Source organism: Chelonia mydas, chromosome 18 (genome assembly GCF_015237465.2).
Source record: "Chelonia mydas isolate rCheMyd1 chromosome 18, rCheMyd1.pri.v2, whole genome shotgun sequence".
Classification (NCBI taxonomy): Eukaryota; Metazoa; Chordata; order Testudines; family Cheloniidae; genus Chelonia; species Chelonia mydas.
In genome coordinates, this window is record NC_051258.2 from 19,442,658 (window position 1) to 19,466,998 (window position 24,341).

General features: G+C 49.2%; 1 protein-coding gene across 4 annotated transcripts in view; it reads left to right on the forward strand.

Annotated features, from left to right (window-relative positions):
• ARHGEF16 (Rho guanine nucleotide exchange factor 16) overlaps window positions 1-17,915 on the forward strand; it is a 37,304-nt gene extending 19,389 nt beyond the window's left edge. For 2 of the 4 annotated variants that reach the window (XM_043531543.1, XM_037881100.2), the window contains exons 7-15: window positions 3,351-3,503; window positions 4,281-4,410; window positions 5,359-5,433; window positions 7,687-7,779; window positions 8,585-8,742; window positions 12,565-12,774; window positions 13,776-13,849; window positions 16,222-16,323; window positions 17,089-17,915. In XM_043531543.1, coding sequence (XP_043387478.1) covers window positions 3,351-3,503; window positions 4,281-4,410; window positions 5,359-5,433; window positions 7,687-7,779; window positions 8,585-8,742; window positions 12,565-12,774; window positions 13,776-13,849; window positions 16,222-16,323; window positions 17,089-17,228 — 1,135 coding nt within the window. In that variant the 3' untranslated portion in view covers window positions 17,229-17,915. The remainder of the gene's footprint in view (window positions 1-3,350; window positions 3,504-4,280; window positions 4,411-5,358; window positions 5,434-7,686; window positions 7,780-8,584; window positions 8,743-12,564; window positions 12,775-13,775; window positions 13,850-16,221; window positions 16,324-17,088) is intronic. The other 2 variants (XM_043531544.1, XM_043531545.1) reach the window with 1 other exon arrangement.
• Window positions 17,916-24,341: the final 6,426 nt, after the last annotated feature.

Consider the following 24,341-nt stretch of genomic DNA (forward strand, 5'->3'; position numbering starts at 1 on the left):
AAAGCTGCACTCAAACCTGCGTAGACTCCACTGGGCTCTCTGGACTGGTTTCAAATTCTCATCCTTGTGCCCTAGAAGAGCCTTGTTGTAAGTTGTAAAAGTAAATTGTGTGGGGTGTCTTCTCCCTTCGTCTCTCTGGCCCAGTGACGCAGGCATGGGTGCATCTCATGGCAAAGCCCTGGGCGAGTTTAGACATGACAGTGGCGGGTAGAGCAGAGGCTGCCTGGGAGCCTTCCAACAAGCCAGTGCTTGTTCTGCCTCAGCTCGCTGAGAGGCTGCCGAAAGCGAAACGGCTATATCCCTAAGCCGCCAATGCCGGCTTGGCCTCTGCTCTTGAGGAGGGGATGAACCTTTCTGGCCTTGCGCTGAACCTAAAGCTTGTTGGCTGTCAGCGAGCTGGGCTGTGTGAAAAATGAACAAAGGCAAGCACGGGCCAAAGACTCGACAAGACCTGGGAGCTTGTGTTGGGGGCGTTCCAGGGGCTTGCAACCTGTAGGAGATGGGTGCTCTGTGAATGTCTGACTTACAGCTTGCTCTGTGAGAGAGCAGGGCCGGAACTGGCCTGGAGAGGGTTTTGGCAGGGAGGGAGCAATAAAATTACTCCTCAAACAACTGACATGAAGAATTGTTGGGGGGGGGGAGGGATATGCACAGGACTGAGAACCAGGAACTCTGGAGTACTAATCCCAACTCTGGGACGTTAGGTGAGTCACTTAACCACTGTGTGCCTTGGGCTCCCCTTCAGTGAAAGCGGGGGGGCTGATTCCTTTGGCCCTTGGGAGGGGAGAGGACCTGTATCATAAGCAATATTGCTGTCACTGATTAAAAAATCGTTGCTTCACCTTCCTGAGCAATAACCAGTTAAAACAAAGTCATAAAAGCTAAACATAATTATTCAGCGGGCGGACGGGCTAATCTGTGCCCCCCCCCCCCGACCTTGCTTTCAGGGAGGTCCCTTCCCTCAGTGCGTATGGGCCAGGAGGAATTTCTTGTCTCTCGTATGCTGCACTAGCTCGTCTGGCCTCGGGTCTGCAGTGCTGAGAGAACAGAGCCCTCGTTCTCCTTGAGCAGTGGATCTGTGTCCAGCTGCAGAGCAATTCTAGGCATTTGCAAAGCTCAGAGCCGACCGTCCTGCTCCGAGCTGGGTCGCCCAGGGCAGAGGGAAATCCATCATTCTGTCAGTTAGAACCTAACTTTTTTCCAAAAGCCCTCTGTGTGCGTATGGAAGCTTTTTGCTGGCTTTCTCCTCCCCCGAGGTCCGTGCTGACTGACTGTAATGTGATGCATGGCCCAGGTGCTCTTGGCTTGGGGCTCTTTCTTTTAAGACCTATTGCAAAGCCTCCCCTCTCTGCTATGAGCCCTGTAGTGAGAGCTCATTATATGGAGCTCCTGGGTCTCTGGAGATCTGAATTAACACGTGCGTGCGCATACATCAGGATAGACTGAGGCCTGCCAGGGCCTCCCCTGTCCTGGGTGGCCAAGCGTCAGACCCGAACCTGGTGACCATGTGAGCAAGAACGGCCCTCGTGAGGCACTGAATCCCAGTTACGCTCCATTAGCGCCGGGGGTGATGGCTTATCCCTTTCTAAGATTGGGGCAGTGTGCACGTAACGCCTCTAGAGGCTCGAACCCAAACCCCACGTCTGAGCTTGGGGGAGTTTCAGATTCAATTCCAGATGCTGGGGCTGCGAGCTTGTCTCTCTGTTGAACCGTGCGTATGTGTTCCTGTGGAGTCTGTCTGAGCGGGTCTAGGGAATGTCCCTTGTGAAGTGAGGTCTGATATTTAGGACCATGAACTATTCCTGGGAGGAAATTTCAGATGCTGAGGCTTAAGCCCCTCTTATCACCTCTCCCTGTTCACGTGCTGGCCACGTGGCTGTGCTGAGCTGGCTCTGTGCTTCGGGGGCCTCTGAGATTTCCCTTCTCTCCTGGGCCAGGCGTTCCGGATTCTCACTTGGGGAAGCTTCCCCTCTCTGCGCCCTGTGGCGGGGTGAGGTATGTGCGGGAGAGGCAGATTCAGCAGGGAACAGGATAATTGCGGCTTGGCACGCTGCATGCTCCTCCCCAGCATTCTGCTGTTTCCTTTAGGCCCATATAAAATCCCCCGTGATTGCACGCACATCCCCATGTGACACCTGCTTGTTCTGGGAAGTGACTCTGTGGGCTTGACACCCAGGAGCTGCACCTCCCTGGGGCTGAAACATAGAAAGGAGGTTTAGAGTTACACTGTCCTGCTGGCCTCACCACATGCATAGCTCCCTGCCTCCCTGCAGGCAGCTTCTAACAGCTCTGCTGGGAGTGGCTGGCTTTTTGTTTTTAAAGTCCCTTCTAAGGAAAGAGTCAATCTTGGTTCCCTAGTAGATTTCCTCCTATGTCTTAATCCGAGCTTTCTGGCTGTCATGGTAGCAGATCTGCCTTAAAATAGTACACAGGTAGATGGAGAAATCAGTCCTGGTGCTGCATGATGTCTGAGGCAGGGTGTCTCTCTGATAGCATGGGAGAAGAGTCATAGTCCTCTCTGGATGTTTATAGCTTGGTCTGCCCAAATGTTACACCCTCCCCGAGGACGCTTCGGCAGCTTGCCGAGAATCTAATGGAACGCAGGCATTGGGGGGAGCAGACTTGTCTCTGCCTTGGTAGAATTTGGGCTTGTCTGCACAGGGTAAGTGACCGGAATAGCTGTTATGAGATAAATGATTCCAGAATAGCGATGCTGGAATAGCTCCCTCTGTGGACCCTCTGTTCCGGAATAGGAGTCACTTTATTTCAGGATAATTACTCTGCTTCGGAAGCACACTAACTCTAGGAAAAAAAGGGACTTCTATTCTGGAGCAAAGCATCCACGTGGGGAGCTATTCTACAATAGCTATTTTGGGCAGTTTCTTCATGTAGACAAGCCCTTGCTAGTCTCTGCAGCCTCATGCAGGGTAGTCACAGCCAGGTGGGCCCAGCTCCTCCTATTCTACCAGGTGTTTGTGAATCGCCCACTTAATCAGAAGTGGCCTTGGCTTTTGGACCAGATATTGTAGCCTAGTTAGTTTTTTTTTCTTCCTGAGCTGAACTGTGAGGAGGAGGTGCACTGGAGGAAGAATTGATAACACTGATAGGAAAAAGTCTCTAGACCACAGGACATTAAATAAGGGAGCGAAGTCCATTGAATGGAAAGCCATTGGTATGGGGAGAGGCAAGATGAATCCAGGGATGAGTAAGAAGTTCTATGAGACAAAAGAAGTGGCGAGCCAGCAGATCTTGGTAAGGGAACTTGGTAAGAGAGCATCCCTGTACGCAGACACACATAGTCTGCTTCCTGTGACCCCACCAATCGCCCTGTGTGTGTTTGTTCTTGTCAGTTTTTTTGAGGACTTGGAGAAGCGGCACCAGGAAAATATACTGATCCCCAACATCAGCGACATCCTGGAGAATCACGTGTCAAACCACTTCAACCCTTACGTCGTCTACTGCTCCAACGAAGTCTACCAGCAAAGGACGCTACAGAAGCTTCTGTGAGTTATTGCTGCACAGCAGGGCTTTGGGGTCTGTAACTAGCCAGTAGTAATCCAGGCTGAGCCACGCGTGGCGACTTTCCATGAGTTTTGCACTCCTGCCAGTGAGTCACCCACAGCAAATTCTCCTGTAACTCAGATGTCTCCTTTTTCAAGGAATTCATGCCTGTCCCCAGGCTGCAGTGTGCTCGCTGTTCAAGGCTAGATGTGGGGACAGTGACTGTGGGACCTACCTTCAGCTAGCAATAGCATGATTGTTTGGGATTGTTTGTTCTGTGTGAGCAGAGGTGGTGTAACGAGGGGGGAGGAATGGCATCCAAGAATGTCCTCGCCACTCACAAATTATCAACATCCTGAGGGGAAGTGCTTTCAGGGTGGATCCGTTCCCTTCCTGGATCTGGAGACTCGTGGCTGTGGAGGGGCTCTGACCCCAGCCTGGAAGCGAGGATCCCTCGCTGGGATGTCTGTGTTTTCCAAACAGTCAGGCTTTCTCCGGCTCATGCCAAGGTCATGTCGTCCCTTGCGATGTCAGTACTGATATAATCACCCGTGGGGAGGACTGAGTGTCTCCAGTGCCTTTTCTTAAGCTCCAAGGGGATTAATACAGGCATTATCTGAACCAAGCATGTGTCCCAATTGTTAACGTCTCCCTGGGTGCTGTAACCAACTGTTAGAAACCCTGGAGAGCCCACGTCATGCCTGGGCCATTAGCTTCTCTAGCACATGAAGGGTCTGGAAAGCCCAAGCCTAATGGAGGATCCTTGTGTCCCATTTTAGAAACACAAATGCTACGTTTAAAGAGGCCTTGAAACAAATTGAGAGGAAGCCAGAGTGTGGTGGCCTGCCCATGAGCTCCTTCCTCATCCTGCCCATGCAAAGAGTAACACGCCTGCCCCTGCTTATGGACGTAAGTAAGAATAAGCAAGTGGAATTCCCTGGCACCTTTCAAAGGGACCAAGTGCATTGATCCCACTGTGCCCTGCCATGAATCTAGCACAGCAGAGTACTTGAGACCTGCCTCCTGGCGGTCTTTGGCTGGCGTTATAGCTATGCAAGGGAGGTTCGGTTCGGAAACTGACCGGAATCTTTGTCCAGAGGTTGAACTCCAGCCCAGAATGCTGGTTGGCCCTATTCCCTACTTCCTTCAATGCGCAGTCTGCTATGGAAGGACCCTGTGTGGCTTATGATGTCTCTCATCCCTATCGCTCTGCCCTGGTTCCTCAATTACTTTTTTCACAGTCTAATGCCGCTGCCTTGCCCCGAGGGGGGAGGTGCAAAGGCCTAGGACAGGAAATGGTCTGCAAAACTGAGACTCTGTTCAATGCCCAAAAAAGCACCGGGGGTGTGGCATCTAGGTCATGCAGTGGGGAAAGCCAGGAGCTCCCCTGGTTGGGCTAGCAGTGATGTGCACGAGGAAGTTCGGGAGAGAGCAGTCTTTGAAAGATTCATCCCCTCTGTGCAATCCCTGAATCCAGCAACCCTCAAATGGGGGGGGGGGGGGGGAGGAGCCAGTTTTGCTTTGCTCAACACAGCTAGTTTCTGCAAAGGGACGAGAACATGTTAATATCCTTGTTTTCTTTACGGCCCCTATGTAGCATCTACAAGAAACACCAAGAGGCCAAGTGGAGAAGATGCCTCCAAGTAGCAAAATGATTGCTTCTCCTGGTTTTGTTTATAATTCCCTCAGTGTTGCATGCATCCTTCCCTCCCTCACTTCCAGGAGCTAGTTATGAGCTCCCATCCGGGAGAGGACCCTGGGTTTGCCACATCCTAGAACCTGTGGGGGAATAGAGCAAAGCAGTTTAAATTCACGTTTGTTTTGGAAGGATCCTCTAATGTTCTCTCCACCTTCTAGACGGTTTGTCAGAAAACCAACGTGTACAGCACAGCCTATGAAGCTGCCACCCAAGCCCTGAAAGCCATCAGCAAGGTGAGGCATCTGCAGCTTTGGAAGGAAGAAAGAAGCTGTACGTATTGTCCAGTAGTAAACTGCAGGTGCTTTGCCTCGCTGCAAGAAGACCTGCCGTGCTTACGTGATACATAGGAGACCTGATTCTTGGGGCTGCGAGGACTTCACCAGTCAGCCACATGAGTTACAGTTGCCTTTACCCTTTTGTTGCTCTACGCAGCTAGAGGCATCTGATTCCCCTCTGGCACTACTTCAACATTATAAATCAAAGACTTAGCACCTCTTCCCCCCTGCCCAAACACAGAATTGTGATCCTTCCTGCCATTAGTATGAAAGTAGCCTCTTCCCCCACACTAAGAGGCTGCTGTATTCTGGCCTCTGTGAGCCAGTGATAGGGGTGGGGGTGTACATGTGCATGATTTAACTGCACTGAAGGGAAGCTGTCAGTGGAAGAGATGCCGCTAGCACTGTAGTCTGAAGCTGCATACTGTCGAGGGGGCATGCTCTCCGCTGTAATTAACAACTCGTCTCACATTCCCTGTGGTCTGTAAAGCGGTCTCCCTCAGACAGCTACTAAAACGGGACCTTCCACCCAGTGCCTCCCAGGATGGCTTTGCAGGGAGGTGGAGCACTTCACCGCTGTGTCTGAGGCGAGAAGAGGGGAAAAGCAGACTGCCTTGCTCCAGAACAGCCCAGGGTCCCTGAGTCAGAAGGATCTGGTAGCATTTGAGAGGATGCTCTAAGATATCCTGAAGTCAGATGGCAGTCCGGCCGAGGAGAGGAGGGAATAGTGAGTGGAGAGGGAAAGCGCAGAGTTTGACTCCACTGAAACTGTCCTAGTGTTGCCGAATCATATAGGCTTTAGGCTTGGGAGCAAAGGAGTGATCAGTCAAGCACCTGTAGCTGCTAGCTGTCCAGAACAGAGACGAAAGGCCGGCTGATCAGCAGGGATCCTAGTTTTCCGTGATATAACCAAAATTCTCCAATAAAAAAATCTGTTTGCCCGCAATTAAAATGAAACACTGAACTTCAGTTTCCCTTGCCACAATATCTATAGATATCAGCTGAGCACAATGTTTTATTGATATATATTTACAATTTTTAAGCAAATTCTAAGCCTACCAGTGCCATTAGTCATTATTATAAAATAAAATTAATAGAATGATCCAGTCCCAGTGCAGTGTTTCTTTACTGCTGTCGATGGCCCTGCTGTTTCAGCCTCTTGTTTTCGTTTTTCATTCAGTTTGTTTAGCACTTTCCATGTGTTCCACAATTGAGAGATCACTTGATCATTACCTGTTAGGTTCACGCCCTCTGGGGCACCTGGCATTGGCCACTGTCAGAGACAGGATACTGGGCTTGATGGACCTTTGGTCTGACCCAGTATGGCTGTTCTTATGTCTGCCTTTGAATGTAATGTACAGCCTTGCTGCATACAGTACAGAATGGCACACTACCATCAATGTGAAATTTGTCCTTGCCAAACTCAGTGACGCAGTCTTCAGGGGTGATTTTTGGCATTTTTTTCATAACTTTAGTTACTCGCATCTGGAGGCTGAAATGAAATTGGACATGAACCCCTGTACACCGTTGAGTAACCTCTATAGGCTGGAAGCAGTTTATTAGAGTATGTTTAGCTATGTAAATTTAAAGCGCATTCAGAAATCAACCACAAGAGGGGGAGATTACGTGCATTGAATAAGTGACACTGGTCCTCTCTGTAAAATTTAGTTAATAATTAATATATGTTTTTATTTTTTCACAAAATGCAGATATTAAAGATTCTCTTTAAAATCGCATATTCCGCATTTTTCCATGGCGAACAGATTTCTAGGATCCCCTTTGATCAGGCATGTTTGGGCCATGAAGGGGGGAGCAGGAAGGGTGGCTGCTGCCTGTTGTCACCCTTAAATCAGTTGAGTCCTAGGCAGTGTTGCCAGGAGTTGCGTGGCGAAAGGCAGAGGGAGGGAACTGCATTTATTTTGCTTTCCAGCAAGAGAGGAAGTAAAGGCTGGAAAATCTTGGTGAGAGCAGGCAAAAATAGCCCAGCATTGCAAGCCTGTCACGGCTCCGGTGGAAAAGAGGGTGCTTTAAAGTAGCAAACCAATTCTTCTTCCAAACTTTTACATCTCTGGTGCATATCTCCAACCCTCCTGCCTCACTTCATGCCTCAGTTTAGTGGCAGTGAAGAACTCCAGGCTGTCCAATTATGTCCACTGTGTAGAAAGAGAACACAAGCGAAGCATTGGGATAATTCTGTCTTTCTGCTTCTAGCTAGTTAAGAAATGCAATGAGGGAGCCCACACGATGGAGAGGACCGAGCAGATGTACACACTTCAGAAACACCTGGAGTTTGGAAAGATCAAGGTGAGGAGTCCTCTTTGCTGGAAATGTGCCCTGGGCTTCTCTTCTTATGCTTTGCAGTGATGACAGCTTTTTCAATACTTGCAGCCAGATTGGCAAAGGTATTTAGGCACCTAGTGAACATTACTAAAATGCCAGAGTGAGTTAGGCACCTAGCTCGCATTGAAAATCTGTCTGTCTCTTAAGAGTTTTATATTGTTGCTGTCATTTAAAACAAGAACTTTGGTTGATTTGAGTGAACAGTCTCTCGCTCAAAAGCTGTTTATCTAAAAGCTGTTTAGCCGTCTCTTTTACTACCATTTAAAATTGAAGATGCAAACTGTTAACACGCAATATTGGATCTCTGGGCTTTTTGCCAAGAGCGCTGTCAACCTGGTGGCACTCCGTACACACTACCAGTCAGGAGATCAGAACAGAAGGGTGGGACTAATTACTTTAAGAACTGCTATGCATTTAAAAGAATTTCTTTTGAGGCCAATCCCACTGGTGGGAGGAGCAAGAGAAATGAAGTCACTGTTGTCACTCTGCATGGCCTGGGGACGGTTTCATGTAGCTAAAATAGCTGTCTCTTGTTCTACCAGGGAACTCCTTCAATACTAGCTCACTAAAGGCCAGATTTTCAGAATTGCCCAGTGCCCAAGTTAAGTCCAGATTTTTTTTCAAAGAGCCCAGCTCTCAACATCTGGCCTTAGAATGGCTGCGTAGTTCTCCACTGACAATGCAATAGGAGACCTTTGATCACTTCAGACTCTTCTTTTACTGTTGCTATTATGTCCCAAAATTGACTACATTTCTTGTTCTGTTGCAGCCTTTCCCACTGATTTCGGCTTCCCGCTGGCTGCTGAAAAGAGGGGAGATCTCCCTTTCCCATTCAGAAGATGCTGGTATCTTCCGCAAAGGTTTTGGCCGGGCTAACTGCTACCTTTTTGTGTTTAATGACGTCCTGATTGTAACCAAGAAGAAAAGGTAAGGGAGGATATTTATGGTCTCTTCTTGTTGAGCTCGTAAGAAGAGACTTTATCAATTGCCTCACCTGAAGCAGTCAGTAGCACTGAGGGTGCATTACCTGGTGGTAAATTACTGTCTCATGAATAGAAAAGGAGGACTTGTGGCACCTTAGAGACTAACAAATTTATTTGAGCATAAGCTTTCGTGAGCTACAGCTCACTTCATCGGATGCATGATCTCATGAATGTCTGTCTGTGTATTTGCAAAGCTAGAGCCCTAGTCGACTAGGTGGTTGAGAAGAATGACAGAGAGAGGTGGAGCATTCACGCCCATCACCGGTTTGAATCCATTCCATCGTGAGCGCAGTTGGCCGTCTGACTGTGGTTTGACACCTGTGTCGTTAAGCAAGCTGGTGCCCTTGCTCCAGCCCCAGCACGACGGGTGTCCTTATTTCAAAAAACCAAACCAAAACAACCCCCTTCCAGCTGGCGCTCCCTAGGGTGCTATTGTTGAGAACCTCGGCAGAGAAGCCAGGGACTGAACGGGTCACGTCCCCCTCTTGCTGAGATGCTTCCTGTGGGATTGGGGCCCAGAGCGAATGGAGTGGGGCAGGTTTTTTGAGGCAAGTCTAAATGGTTTGTTTCAGCCAGCTCAAAATACTTTGATGTCTCACTTCACAACAGCTCATTTTAAAAACACACACACACAGGTGGAAAAGCACCTGAAGACGATGCAAAACAAAGAAGTGTGGGGTGGGGGGGAGAGGGGAGCAGAATCATTTCAGGTTGAACAAAATGTTTAGCTTGGCCTGAGACCAAGCAAATAAAAAAAAAAATTTATTTCTGGTCCAATGCAACTGAATATTTTCCCCCTGGATTTTTCAGTTTGGCTCCGAACCAAAAACCCCAGTGATGTCTCTCCACAGGTTATGGGTTAGGGGTGAGGTGGGTAGAAACTTGTTCCTGTCTCGCTGGGTATGAAGTGGCTCTACCCTCCAGTGCTGTCACTTGAACCTCTCTGATCAACGTTAGAGGCAAAAAAGGGCAAGAAATGCATTCGTTACAGGACAGCAGTCATCCCTGCCCTTTTATTACTGAGCTCACCAAAGAGGAGGAGGGGGCACCAAGCCTTTTGTCCCAGACGCTCCTTAGCCTGCAGCTATGAAGCTCTCCTGTTAACAGAATGTTTAAAACTTTGGATCTTTGACCAAATCCTTTGCTTACAAGTCATCAAATAGGAGCAATTTAGGTACACAAATTAACCCCATTGTGATGGCCCTTTTGCTGGAACCTATTGCTCCCAGCTATTCGGGAGCACTAACAATGGGCAGTGAAACCAGCGTGATGCAGCTGGCATCCACTGCTTGCTCTCAGAGGCCCGGTTGAGGAGAGGCAGTGATGATCTTAAAACAAAACAAAAAAACCACTTCTCCCTCAAAATTTAAGCAGAGCACACAATGTCAAGAATGAGAGAGGACAAGGAAGACAATAGCCAGCCTTTGGAATTTAAAGTAAAAACATGACCACCAAATCACAGCCCTGCAAAGCTAGTATGAAAACTTACCCACCTGGGCACAACAATGACTTGGTCTCATATGATATTTATAATACAGCAGCGCCTGGAAGCCCTGGTCGTGGATCAGGGCCCCATTCTGCTAGGAGCTTTACAGGCACAAGAGCAAGATAGTCCTTTCCCCAAAGACCATACAGTCTAAAAGAAGATGGGGGTAGACTTTAATATTTGGTTTGCCTGACCAAAAAATGGCACTTCCAGGAGAGCTCTTTGCAAGGCTGTGTTTATCTAGCTATCTACATAACCTTGCAAAGCTCATTTCACCAAAGGTAAGCACCTTCCCTCTGGTTCGTTCTGGTGCCATTTGTGCCAAGCTGGCACCACGTAAAGAGGAATATTAGCCCTGCAAGGTTGCTTCTTAAACAGTTTTCTATAATTTGACTCCTTGGTTTCCTCTCACTCCCCCAGTTGGCACAGAGATCTGATTAAATTCTCTGCCTTCTGGATGTTTCTGTCTCTCGTGTTTGCCAGCCTTTAAAGTCTTTTGGGGTCACTTTTGTCTGTTTCCATTTGGAATCCTGTTGCTGCTGTGGACAGGTGAGGATGGGATTTATATGGAAATAACACACCACGGTCTACTGCTAGAGGAGTTAAAGTGAACTGCTGCTCCCGAGTAATTACTAACATGCACATGCTGAGGAGATGAAATGCGAATTCTCTCTCTGGGTGGGGATCTCTCTGCAATTCTGCCCGTTTCCATGGCTCTCTCGGCTTATTATGGACTATATGCCCTTGAATGCTGCATCAGTTCCCATGGTGGCTTGAGAAATTCACCATCCCGGAAGAAGAAGTCATGATTAAATGCTCAGTTGGCAACTGAATTCTGGGTTGCCAATAGCCAAAATCAAACCAGCCCCTGTCTCAAACACTCTGCTATTGGCTCTAGGACATGGTGGATTGTGATGGTCTGTGTGTTAGTCACGTGTCAAGGGCCTGATCCAGACAGCTCCTGCAGCAAAGGGATTACAGCCTAAACAAGGCAGAGAGAGAAATGAGTTGGCCCAGGTCATCCAGCAGGTTAGTGCCCTGTCCCCTGGATCATGCTGCTTCTCAACACATAGGGCTAGTTCTCTGAAAACATCTACTCCGTGCCAGTCACAAAAAGCCAACAGAATGTTAGGAAGCCTTAGGAAAGGGAGAGATAATAAGACCAAAAATATCATATTGCCTCTGTATAAATTCATTGTACACCCACAACTTGCATACTTTGTGCAGTTCTTGTCACCCTGTCTCAAAAAAGATATTAGAATTGGAAAAGGTACAGAAATGATGAGGGGGATGGAACAGCTTCCATGTGAGGAGAGATTAAGATAGAGGTCTGTGATATCATGACTGGGGTGGAGAAAGTGAATAAGGAAGTGTTATTTACCCCTTCACATAACACAAGACCCAGGGGTCACCCAATGAAATGAATAGTCGGCAGGTTTAAAAGAAACAAAAGGAAGAATTTCTTCATGCAACACGCAGCCAACCTGTGGAACTCGTTGCCGGGGATGTTGTGAAGGCCAAAAGTATCTCCTTCCTTAGAGGTTTTTAAGGTCAGGCTTGACAAAGCCCTGGCTGGGATGATTTAACTGGGAATTGGTCCTGCTTCGAGCAGGGGGTTGGACTAGATGACCTTCTGGGGTCCCTTCCAACCCTGATATTCTATGAACAGGGTTCAAAAAAGAATGAGATAGCTGCATGGAGGACAGGTCCATCAATGGCTATTGGCCAAGATGGTCAGGAATGCAATACATGCCAGGCACTGGAAATGGCCGACAGGGGATGGATCATTCACTGATTTCCCTGCTCTGTTCATTCTCTCTGAAGCGTCTGGCACTGGCCACTGTTGGAGAGAGGAAACTGGGCTAGATGGACCTTTGGTCTGAGCAAGTGTGGCCGTTCTTATGTTTTGAGGTCCAGCCACAGCCAGTAGCCAAGTTCGGATAGAGAACCGGTAGCAGCAGCTTTGCTGGCATGATGGCATCTGCCCTTGAGGCTTCTGCCAGCACAGCTACGTTGGTCCTGTATCCCACTTCCTCAGCCCCTGCTGTGCCAGCAGAAGTCTATCGGAGAGCCCAACCACTTGGCCTTGATGGGAGGCAGGAGTTAATGAGCTAAGAAAAGGCCTGATGGAACTACTAAGCTTTGTGTGTGTCTTGGCATTTGCTGGGCTCTGGTAAACCTTCGGGGAAGCTGCTTTCAAGACCGAGTTCCTGGCTCTGGAAGTGAGCAGCATGCCCAGCGCTGGGAGGTTCTAACCCCGCTGCGCTTTGTTGCCTCTAGTGAGGAGAGCTACGCAGTTATGGACTATGCCAAGCTGGATCAGATAATGGTGGAGAAAATTGAAAGCCTTGACAGTCCCTCGTCTCCCCCTGGGAAGCCGGGGTCAAGTGGTGCAGCCCGTGGCCCGTGTAGCGGCCACTCGTTTCGAGTGATCATGAAGAGGAACAGCGAAGGGAAGGAGGAGACGATTGTGCTGTCGGCAGAGTCTCTGTGAGTGTTGCTCTGTGGACTTCCTTCCTAAACGTGCAGAGGGGCTGTGGATTTTTTTTTTCCTGGATTGTGGGTGGGGTGTGGGGTTTTTTTGTTGTTGGGGTTTTTTTTAATAAAATGCTGTTTCTCTCTCTCTCTCTCAATCTTTTCAAGATGGGGTGGGGAGAGGAGAACATGTTTAATCATATAGCACATGAATAAATACCTTAGAAAGGCCACCAAAACCTCTCTTCCCCCATAGCACAGAAATAAGTTTTTGCCTTAACTCTTCCCTGTTTGTCTTCTGCAAATTGTTGAGCTCTGCAGAGAAATTCTTTTCCCAAGGTCTCCAGCCTTGCTTCCCCCTCCCTGCTTTGGAATCTCTAGACCATCAGCTGTTGCCTCCTTTTTGCTTTCTCTTTTATCCTTATCGACCTACCTTTCCCTTTCCCCTTGGGCCCTAAGTAACTTCCATTGGCTGCTGCTAAACCCTGTTCTCTCTTATGGAGACTTGTCTTTCTCTTTCACTTCCTGCTGTTCTTAGGTCAAAATGGCACATGGTCCCATTATCCTGACAAGATCAGCCTTCATCTGTTAGACTCGATCCTGTTTCACAAGAAGCGACGGTTCTTTTGGGAGTCCCCAAACTCTTGCCTCTGACCCTGGGGATATATTTCAGCCGCCTCCACCACTTTATTGTCTCACCTCATCTTTTCATTAATGCGTGACGCAGTCCTGTAGATACTCAGCAACCTCTTACACTGCTTCTGCTTCAAAGCTGCATCTCTCTGTGTCAGCCTGCAGAGAATAAAGTCCAGACCCGCTTCATAGAGATTAAATTATTTGTTTAAAGTTGCATCTTTCAGATGCTTCGCTCTTTTGGGAGAGGGCTGCTGGAATTTACCATGTGCAGGAGACCAGTATTTCTATCTTCTCTACAGCCTGGCAGAACCTTTTGGTTCTAATGCAAGGTATTTCCACGCTTGTTACCTGCACATAACAAGGTCTTTAACTCTTGACAGGAGTGACCGGGCTCGCTGGATCACTGCTCTGATGCACAGAGAAAACAAAACAGATGAAGTGGCTAGTAAAGGAGGTAAAACTTTATTGATAACCAGCCCTCAGTCATTAAGGTTTATTTTTAACGTCTGTAGCTTGCACACTGTCTGTTAATTATTGTACGACTCTCCCTGGTTGAGGACTAACTATCTCCTTCCAAAGGTCAAAGTCGTCTCTGATTGGAAAGTTTGTGACTCCAAGGGATTCGCTTGTGCTGTGGACGTGCATGTATTAAATATGAAAGAGTCTAATTCTCCTGTTGGGAGACCCATTCTAATCTGTCGCATGTTCTCCTGCTACCAGCATTTGCCTCCCATGAAGATATCAGACCTTTTACTCAAGAGCCGCAGTTAACTCTAATCTGTCCCTTTACGATTCTGTCATTGGCTTGTGAGCTCCTTATAAAGGTGGGGCGGGATGCTAAATAAGGGAAAGGAAATGGTTCTCCTTGGAGGAGGAATGCTCTTCCGAATAGAATAAGAGAAAGGGAGACTTTTGCTCCCTCTGCTGGCTCTGCCTCAGCAGCTGCTAACTCGCATGGTCCTGTGACTCCAAAATCCTTTCTTGTCTGGGAATACACCAGGAAGTGAACAAAAATGTCGTGTTAATTCCAAGCTCTTCAGAAATGGAAAGGGGGCGGGGGGGAAATTATCTGCCAAATGAAAAGCTCAAAGCTGATCAAATAAAAATAAACCTTCTTTCTCCAACTTCTGTTTAGCCCCACCAGCTGTGTGCATGGTCTCTGGAGCACGTAATTCAAATGGTTGCAGTTGATTTGATTGTTATGAATCTAGCATTGCCAGCCCCAAGTGTTGAAAATTTATGTCAGGGCCCCAGGCAAATCATGAGACTGGCTTAAAAATCATTGGATTTTAAAAATATTTATAAATGCTGGACAGGGGAGTTCGCCACTTCCTGGTTTCTGAGTTTTTAGTATTAACTCAGATCCTGTTTTCAGGCTTTTCTCCATGACCACAAGGGCTAATAACTTTTTAAATGAAAACTGAGACTCTCTGCTAATCACATGACTCCAGAAGCTGGGGCTTTCAGAGCCCCCTTCCCATCTCCCACCCCGTAGGTATTGCGACACTTGTGATAAAATTGTGAGATCTGGCAGCATTGTGAATCACCTTCCCAAAGACCCATAGCTCTGAACAGCCTGGGTAACAAACACTTCACCAGCTCAAATCATAGAGAAGTCGTGTCCAAAGCTTTGCCAGTAAGAGCAAAGGGTAGGACCAGAGCCACTGGAAATGGGTACATTTTTGTTCCACTCATTTGGTTTGTGCCACCTCCTGCTGCTTTGTTGCTTTGCTTTGAGATTTGTGATCAAATGACCCTAAAACCCAAACTTGCCACGTTTTGCCTGGTTTGGGGTCAAAACCATCAAGTTCCACAGGGCTCATCCCCAAAATTCTGCCTACATCTGCTGTAAGCACTGTCACAAATATTACTAGGCCTGTAATCATTTATCTATAGTGCAGTGTCAGCTTTTAGGTTCCATCCATGCTATGAGCTAGTGGTGCAGTTTCCCCCGCTTACGTACCTGTGTGCGCACCGGCCCTTGCCGAGCTCGCGTGAGTCCCAACAGTGCCGTAGCCGCCGTCGAGCTCTGCTAGCTGAGCCATGCTGAGTATTTACTCTCCTGCCACCAGCAAGTCTGTACTCGGTGCGGCTCAGCCATGCCTCTCCTGCCACTGCAGCTACAGTGCTGATTTACCCTCTCCTAGCTCGCTGAGAGCTAGCGCATGTGGGTGAGCAGGGGACTCCGCCCCGGCTCGCAGGGAGACGTGCACGCTGCCCTGAGAGCTTGCAGCCGCGCCCAGCTCTGGACAGAGAGAGGGGGCTGAGCACAGGTGCAGAGAGAAGTAAGAGGCACTTCTAGCAGGTGTGGGTGTACGGTGGGATTGGAGCAGAGCATTAGGCTGCCCCAAGGGCTGGGGAACAGTGCAAGGGAGGTTGTGAAGTGGAGACTGGGCTGGGGAGCCCATGGGGCGGGGTACAGGAGGAACGAGAGCAGAGATGTGGGTGGGGTGAGCAGCACCTTGAAGTTGGTGCCTGAGTGCTTAGCTTGAGTGGTTGTGGGGCCGTCACTGGAACCTGAATCTGCTCTGGACTTGCTCATCTGCACCTGCATCTCGGCACCGTTTTACAGCTCTCCTTGCGCGAGCAAAGGCTGTTTGTCTTGTGCCTTGGGCCTCCCGTCCCTTAGGAGCTGGCAGTGATGCAGCAGGGCCTGTCCGCTCTGTGACCAGCCCTCTCCCGTCTACCTGTGACTGCAGCTCTGAGTGTTTGGCTGCAGGGTCCAGTTGACCCCATAGCATCATCCGGCATTTTGTCCAGTCCCGCTGCGCTTTGCGTTTCATTCAGTCTCCGCATTCTCTCTCTCTCTCTCTCTCCTCCAACTAGAGCTGAGACAGGTGGAGATAATCAGGGCCTACTTGGCTAAACAGACGGATGAGATTTTCCTGCAGCAGGCGGATGTCGTCTTGGTCCTCGACGAAGAGGATGGTAAGTGATTTGGCATGACTGAGGGAACAAGCAGAGGAGGAAGAGTGGTCTGGAAGCTAGAGCAGGGGACTTGGAGCCAGGACTCCTGAGTGCTGTTCTTGGCTCTGGGAAGGGAGTGTGATCTATGGGGAGACGGGAGCCTAACCTGTGCTCTGAAAAGGTACCTCTTACTTTTTGGAGCGGGTTTCCCTGGGCTCAGATCCTGATGCTGCCGGAATGCCATTTGACCTTGGGGAAGTCCCATCCTTTCACCACGTCAATCCCATGGGAAGAATGGCTCCACCTCGTGGAGGTGTTGTGGGAAGTGCTATGAGGGCCGGGGATGGCAGACGCTGCCGAGTTACCCAGTGAATATGCCAGGACTGTATAGGAGCTGTCTGGAGCAGCAGCTAGATGTCCAGGTGAACCCATAGCCCGCTGTGTCGTTCGCAGTCATGACTAGAGCTGGTCAGAAACTTTCTGATGAAAGAGTTTCATTTTGGGTTGGATGCTCTGTCGTGTGCTCCCAGGCAAGGCTCTCTTGGACAGCTGGGGTGTCCAGGGTCCAAAACTCGAGGGATCTCCACGTGTGGGCTACCCCAGGGTCCCTGCCATGGAGCTGGGATCCTGGAAGTGTGGGTCAAGCCAGGGCAGCTTCTTCCAGGCCCTGGGCAGTTCATGACCGGCTGGTGCCCTGGAGTGGGGGGGTTTGGAGCAGACTGTTTGTGTTCACCATCTAGGTGTTCTCTTTTCCCGTCTAACTGAGAGCTTCACTCCCTCTCTTAGGCTGGTACTTGGGCGAGAGGCTGCGAGACGGCGAGAGAGGCTGGTTTCCCCAGTCGTGCGCTCAGCACATCACCAACCGCAACGCTGTGGAGAGCAATGTCCGCCGCATGGAGCGGCTGCGGATAGAGACGGACGTGTGAGTCCCAGGCCCCGGGGGACGTTCTTTCTCTGGAGTGAGCCAGTTATAAGGCCACGAGCTGCAAGCCGGCTGAGCCCATAGACTATTGAGGAGAGGAAAGTCTGTGGTCCAGACCCGCCGATGCCCTCGGTGTGTCTCCCACGCAGCTGATCTTTGGAGCAAACTCCATTTCCCTTCCTTTTAAGAAAACGCTCTCTAGAGGAACTAACTTGACTCAGACCTGAGCGCTTTGTGCAGAGAGAGGGACTGTGTAACCTCTGTGCATGCACTCAGGATGTGTCATCTTCTCTCTGAAGACTTCAGCAACCCTAGGAGCTACTTCACATCGTCTGATCTGCCCTGGCCCCTCATACGCAGCTGGACGGTTTTCTAATATCAGCTGGAATTTGCTGCATGGAATTTAAAGCCATGGCTTCTTGCTTTGAAATCCAACCCAGAGACGTCTCTGAAATATTCAGATGTGGAGCTGGGGCTTTAGTTAGATATTTCAGTTTGTGTCTCCAATTCACCTTTATTCTCTCTCTGCCATCGCCTATGGCTATTAGTCCTGGGGCAAGCACTTGTTGGGGACCCTAGGGGAAGATACAGCAGTTTGGTTACAGGGGTTCTTTGCAGCCGCTGTATTGTGGGGAACACGTCCAGGTGTGGTTTGATAAATGTGTATCTATAAAATGGATATTTTTCCTTCTTAGTGATTTGAATAGTCTGTCCTCATTTTCAGTAGATGGTTAGCAGCTGTGTCTGGCTCTGCGTTGGCTGGAGTGTTGGGGAGGCTCTGTCGATGGAGTGACCTGAGCCACTGAAAGTCTGAGCTTCATCTAAACCAGGGCAGGCTGCTTATGTGATTCTGCGCCCATGCAGAGGGTGAATCCTTCGCAGCTGGGGCTTGGGGACGAAGGGGGGTGGGCAGCGAGTGCTCTCCAGCGTTCTTAACACTAACTAAGCGTAGGAGAAACTACCCAGTGCTCAGTGTGCACCCTGCACGAGAGGTTTGGGATTTGTCCTGCAGGGTGTTTCTAAGTTCGAAAAGGCCAGCTGAGTCTTCGTGGGGAGTGGTCACCGAGACAGCATTGAGTCTCCAGGCTTCACGTTCCCGGCGCCTCGGAGGAGGCTGTGCCAAGGCCTGGAACGAACCCTCTGCGGAGCAACTGGTGCGATGCTTCCCCACGTAAGCGACCCGTTCTCGTGTGGATTTTCAGCCGGCATGTGTCTTGGGCTGGATGTTACCGGGGGAGGATGCATTTTCTGAGAGTCCAGGAGGCTTCAGGGCCATTTCAGTCAGGCTACAGCAAGGAGTCCTCTCAGGGGTTAGAACGAAGAGTGCCTGGAAGCCAGCTTTGTGACCCTATGACTGCAGGTCAGGCTTGGAGAGAGAGGGGCGGATTAATTTTATCCATTGCAATCTTTCTCCCTCCTTTTCAACCCGACCCCATCAACTCCCTGAGTAAACGCTAAGGGGAAGGTGACGGGGTAAGGAAAGAGCTAACGAGTGAGGAAAAAACTGGAACTAGCCAGCGGCCTGGGTACAAGGCAAACCGCTGTAATGGGAATTCCCTCTGGTCGGTGCTGCTGCTCCAGAAAATCTGTCATAACCTGTAGCTGCTCCGCTTCCCTTCGGAGGTTCCCATTTGGCTGTGTGGCCACCAGCGTTTCTCACACCGAGCAGGTTGTGAGCCAAGCCCACCAAAGAGCTCTCGAGAGCTGGGAACAGAGGCAGCCTTTCAAACCCACCTGCGGCCTCTGTCTGACCGGGAGTGGGCTCATTACTGAGTCTGGCTTACTTGAATCCATTCCTCCCTCTGTCCCCCACCCCCCCCGCAAGCTGTTTCATGGAAATATCATCTAAGCCAGCCCTGTGGCTGATGCAGACTGCCTGGAGGATGTGAATAGTTTGGAGTCGCTGGAGGATTGTGCCATGTAATCTTTGTGTTGTAACCTTGCTTTGATAAGGCTGATTGCACAGTATTTACGGCGCTGGTTACTGTGTTCTGTCTGGGAGCCTGGATTCCAGGAAAACCCAGGGCAGGTTTAGAGAGGTGCGAAGGATGCCTGAATTCCCCTTTGAATGCTGCTCTGTGCCTCCCTCCGAGTGCTCCCGGCAGACGGCTGTAACGTGTGAGAAAGCAGGAGAGAGTCGCTGTGCTCAGAACTGCTGGCCATACAGTATTTCTCCAGGAAGCCCAGCCAGGCTATTGGCCGAACAGAGTCCACGAGGGCGGTGGGAACTGAAGCCGATACAATGAGGAAGCCTTGACCATTGTGAGGGGGGCTGGCACCTGGGGGGACATTGCAGGGTTAAAAGGCTTTCACCTCCACAGCCCCAGAACTGGAGTTCTTGAGGCTCAGAGTCTTATAGTCACCTAAAGCACCTGGAATCTCTATTTTCCCCAATGATTAGGATGTATCATTTATACTCTCGGCACTACGCTGTCTCCAAGGTTCCTCTCCTCTTTGTCCGTCCCCTCCCCCATATCACCTCACAACTTGTTTCTAAATTTTAGTTTTACTTGTTAAAAGCAGCGTCCGGGCTGCGGCATGAAAGCCTGTCCTTAAAAACCATCTCCAACCATCGCCAATGTGAAACAACTTGCAAGTAGTGACCTCTGGGCACTGGTGGAGGTTTGGTTGCCTTTTTTAATGAAGTTTCTCTCTTAGCAGCTGGGCCCATAAGTGCCTTTAAATTCTGTGAATGTAAGAAGGTCTCTGCCATGATGTGAGGGACATATTTACAGACCAGCATCTCTGTTACGTATTGATGAGAGTGAGGATTTCTCAGGACAGTCAGACTTTCCAGACTCCTCTTCCCCCCGCCCCCCACCAACCAGAATAAGGAATGAGCAACTTAATTTTTTGATACTCAAACCATGGCAGTCTGATTACCCTTTGGTGTGATCTCTGAGAGCTTTGGGGGGCTGTTTTGCAGTGAGGTTCAAAGCTGGGAATGGTAATGTGGCTGCAGCCAAACTGCTCCCTCTTTGCAGTCTGAGACAAATGAAATATCGTGCTTTGTTTTCTAATATGGCTTCTTTTTACAAACGCAGTGAAGGCGGGGAAGGGCTGGGATGTAGGACTGTCTGAGCCAATCGCCGTTCTTTATAAGTCTGGATGAGGGGCCTGGGTTGACCAGGAAGAAACTTGTATGTGACCTCCCGCCCCAGGAACACTTTGGGAGTTGGAATTCTTAGGAACAAAAGCCTTTGTAGCCAGTTCGTGTAACAGATCGTCCCTAGCTGTGCAGAGAGCAGTGAGCATCCCACTGGGCATGGTTCATACTCTACAGTTTCGCTGGGCGGTCTCCTGCAGCTCACCCTGCTCTGCCATTTCAAGCACTTGTGTTGAGTGAAGCTTTTTACTTGAAGGAATCCTGGAATCCCACCACCCCCCAAATCATCCCCGGTGCATCAGTTTTACTTACGGAAAGAATTAAAGCTTTGGCTCCCCCTCTCTTCCTTCCAGTTCTCTGTACTTCCTAAATGTTGTGTTTTTCTTGGTTTTAGTAGGAAAATATGTTTGAAATTACTCTGGCCTCCATGCTGTGGGGGGGCAGCGCAAGGCCTGCTGCCGACAGTGCTGTGTTTCACGCCCTGCATGGCTTTGTGAGCCCGTTCTAATACTCCACACCACTCTAAGACTGCTGCCACGTGTGTGTATCGGTGGGGCTGAGATTGTCTGTCTGCTTTGTCCATGAAATGTGGAATGTGGCTAAAGGCTCCAATGTGGAATTCCAGCACCTTGCGCCTGTAATTGTTACTTACGCAGATGACGTGAACACTGCTGTATATCGTATGTAGCAAGTATTTAAGCCAATAAACTTCCTGATCTGTTCTGAGCGGTGAGCGGGTTTGCTGGTTTTATGTCATTGGAGCTACTCAGCAGGAAGTCTGGCTAATAACTTACTTTAGGGTATCTGGAGGGGTTGTGTAGAACATCACGCCGTCAAAGGAATACATAGCCATTCAGGCAAGCTAGACTGGCAGCCTGCATGCATCCTTCAGAAATGTCAAAGGGGGGAAAACTCCAGGAGTGGGTAGATATTCTCCCAGAGAGCGAAATAAATGTGTATTAAATAGAAATGGGAGTTTCAAAACCTGTGCAAAGTGGTTACCAGTCCCCCCCTGTTTGGGGTTTTTCCATGCAGCGAATGAGGTTTTTGCTTTTCTGTTGGGGCAGTCATTGCATTGCTTTGGAGGAGGCCTGCTTTGATGCAGGCATTGCTGGCAGGAGCGGCTGACTTCCCATGGCAAATCTGTAAGGTAAGAATTGCTTGGCATTTGTGGGGCTAAACTAGCTGTGTCTTGGGGTCAGGGTCACTTCAGCTCTTTGTTCAAGTGCAGGCGGCTAGTGACTGGCATTTATGGTGGCTGTATGGGGAGTGGACTGCCAGGTGTCCACATCCCAAATGCCATGCTCGGCGCTGGTGCCTCCCCCCCATGTCAGCCGGGAGACGGAAGTAAGTTTGGCCTTGCAGCACTCGGTTCCTCCATGTCCAAGGTGAGTTGTGTTAGAAGGGACACCGGCACTGCTGCTGCCTTGCGGGTCCTTCAGTTGCCAGTTCGGTCACTCCTGCTGCTTTCAGGAGCACACAGGCATCCTCAGAGCGTGGGGGAAATACAAGGTTAGTGTGGCTGAGCTTGCCAGGTTTCATTCTTTATCCCTCACCTTGCTTTACCCTTCAGCATGTGTTGTGGCCCCATCAGCACCTGTCAATGGGCTTCAGTGCGTTGGTTTACCGCTCTTCTCTGCTGCAGGCAGGCTCTGTCGCGTTGCCTGGCTGGAGGGTGAGTTTTAAACCCGTTCCCAGAACGAACGCTGCTAGTGAGTTTTGGTTTGGTTTGTTTTAATGTGAAGTCAGATCCCAAAGTGAAAAGGCCTCATTGCTCTGCTCAGGCAGGGCCAAAATTGCTCCGTCCCACAACTGCAGTATTGAGTCAGATTTTTATTTGCAGTGCTAAGGGTGGGTGATGTGGGTCAGAGTCATAAGTCTCTGGAACAGACCAACTCAGGAATACACCTGACCTGTTCTCTGTTTTTCTTGCAGGGACACATTAGAGATGGTACAATGAGAACGTTGGGGAGAATGTGCTTGTGGTTAAAATGCAGGAGTGGGATCTAGGAGATCTGGATTTTATTTGCGGTGCTGCTGCAGATTCCCACATGACCTGGGGTAAGTCTCTTAAGTTTTCTGAGCCTCTGTTTGCAAAGTGGAGGTGATCCCTACCTCATGGGGAGTTGTGAATTGCTTTGAGACCCTGAAATAAAGAGCGCTGTGGAACTGTCCTTCATGCCAAACTATCCTTCCATTAATATTAGGGCTGTCAATGAATTGCAGCTAATGCATGTGGTTAACGCAAAACAAATTAACTGATTTTTTAAAAATATTTGCACCATAAAAAAGACAGAGTATTTATTTTTCAATTCTCCTCATACAAGTCCACTCAGTCCTCCTCCTTGTTCAGCCAATCACTAAGACAAACGCGTTTGTTTACATTTACGGGAGATAATGCTGCCCGCTTCTTATTTACAATTCTCCTGAAAGTGAGAACAGGCGTTTGTATGGCACTGGTGTAGCCAGCATTGCAAGGCAGTTACGTGCCACGTATGCCCCTTCATGCTTCGACTTGTAGCCTCTAAAGTTTTATGTTTTGTTTTTGAGTGCAGATATGTTTAAAAAAAAAAAATCTATATTTGTAAATTTCACTTTCATGATAGAGATTGCACTACAGTGCTTGTATGAGGGGAACTGAAAAATACTATTTCTTTTGTTTATCATGTTTACAGTGCAAATATTTGTAATCAAAAACAATAATACACAGGGAGCACTGTACGCTTTGCAGTCTGTGTTGTAATGGAAATCAATATATTTGAAAATGTAGAAAAACATCCAAAAATATTTATAATAAATTTAAATTGATATTCTGTTATTGTTTAACTGTATGATTAAAACTGCAATTAATCGCAACTATTTTTTTTAATCTTGTGATTAATTGTGATTATTTTATTTTAATCGTTGGACAGCCTGAATTAATATGGTCAGTAGGTGGCAGCCTAAGCTTCGGAAACGTCAACACTTAGTGCGATGGGCATGCTGGATTGCGATTGCAGATGGGAGTTTGAATAAGGCTCAGCTCATTGTGCTGCTTGCTGCTAATTGTCTGTATTACTGGGCCATGGAGCAGGACCCCATGGGGCCAGGTGCTGTCCAAAAGGTGGTTTTATATTTAGCAACAGCCGAGCCCTTGAATCAGGAATCTCAGCCATAGGAGTGACCAACGAAGTGTCTGAATTAAGCTCGGTTAGTGATTCTCATGAGCGAGGCACGCATCCTGGGCATGGGGGATGGGCAGCGTGGATCCCCATAGCTGGAGCCACGAAGGGGAAGGCTGCTATTTTAATGCATTGTGCCGCACGTGATCGGTGCTGCTGCTGGCTTGGACTTGTTTGGGCCTCTCAAACGATCTGAATTCTGCCTCCTTCTTTTTGATGTCCCATCCCAACTGGGTCCGTGACGGCGCTTCGGTGGCGAGGGTTCTATAGCACCATAGAAAGGTGGGGCTGGACGGGACCTTGCGAGGTCCTTGAGGCCAGCCCCCTGCAGTAAGGCAGGACCAAGCAAACCTGGACCATCCCTGGCAGGTGTTTGTCCAACCTGTTCTTAAAAACCACCAGTGCTGCTGGGGAGCCCGCAGCCCCCCTTGGAAGCCTGGTCCAGAGCTTCACTCCCCTTTTCCCAATATCTAACCTCGGTCGCCCTTGCTGCGGGTTAAGCCTGTTCCTACTTGTCTTGCCTTCAGCGGCCATGGCGAGCAGTTGATCACCGTCCTCTTTATAACCACCCTTAACGTATTCGAAGACTGTTATCAGCGCCCCCTCCCGCCCCACTTTGTGTTTTCTTTTCTCAAGAGAAACTCTGCCCAGTTTAATCTTTCCTCAGAGGTCCAGTTTTCAGAGATCACTTTTGTTGCTCTCCTCTGGACTCTCTCCAATTTGTCCCCATCTTTCCTAACGTGTGGGGCCCAGAATTGGACACAGTGCTGCAGCTGAGGCCTCACTAGTGCTGTGTGTAAAGCGGGACAATTACCTCCGAGACGCCTGTTAGTGCACTCCCAGATACTCG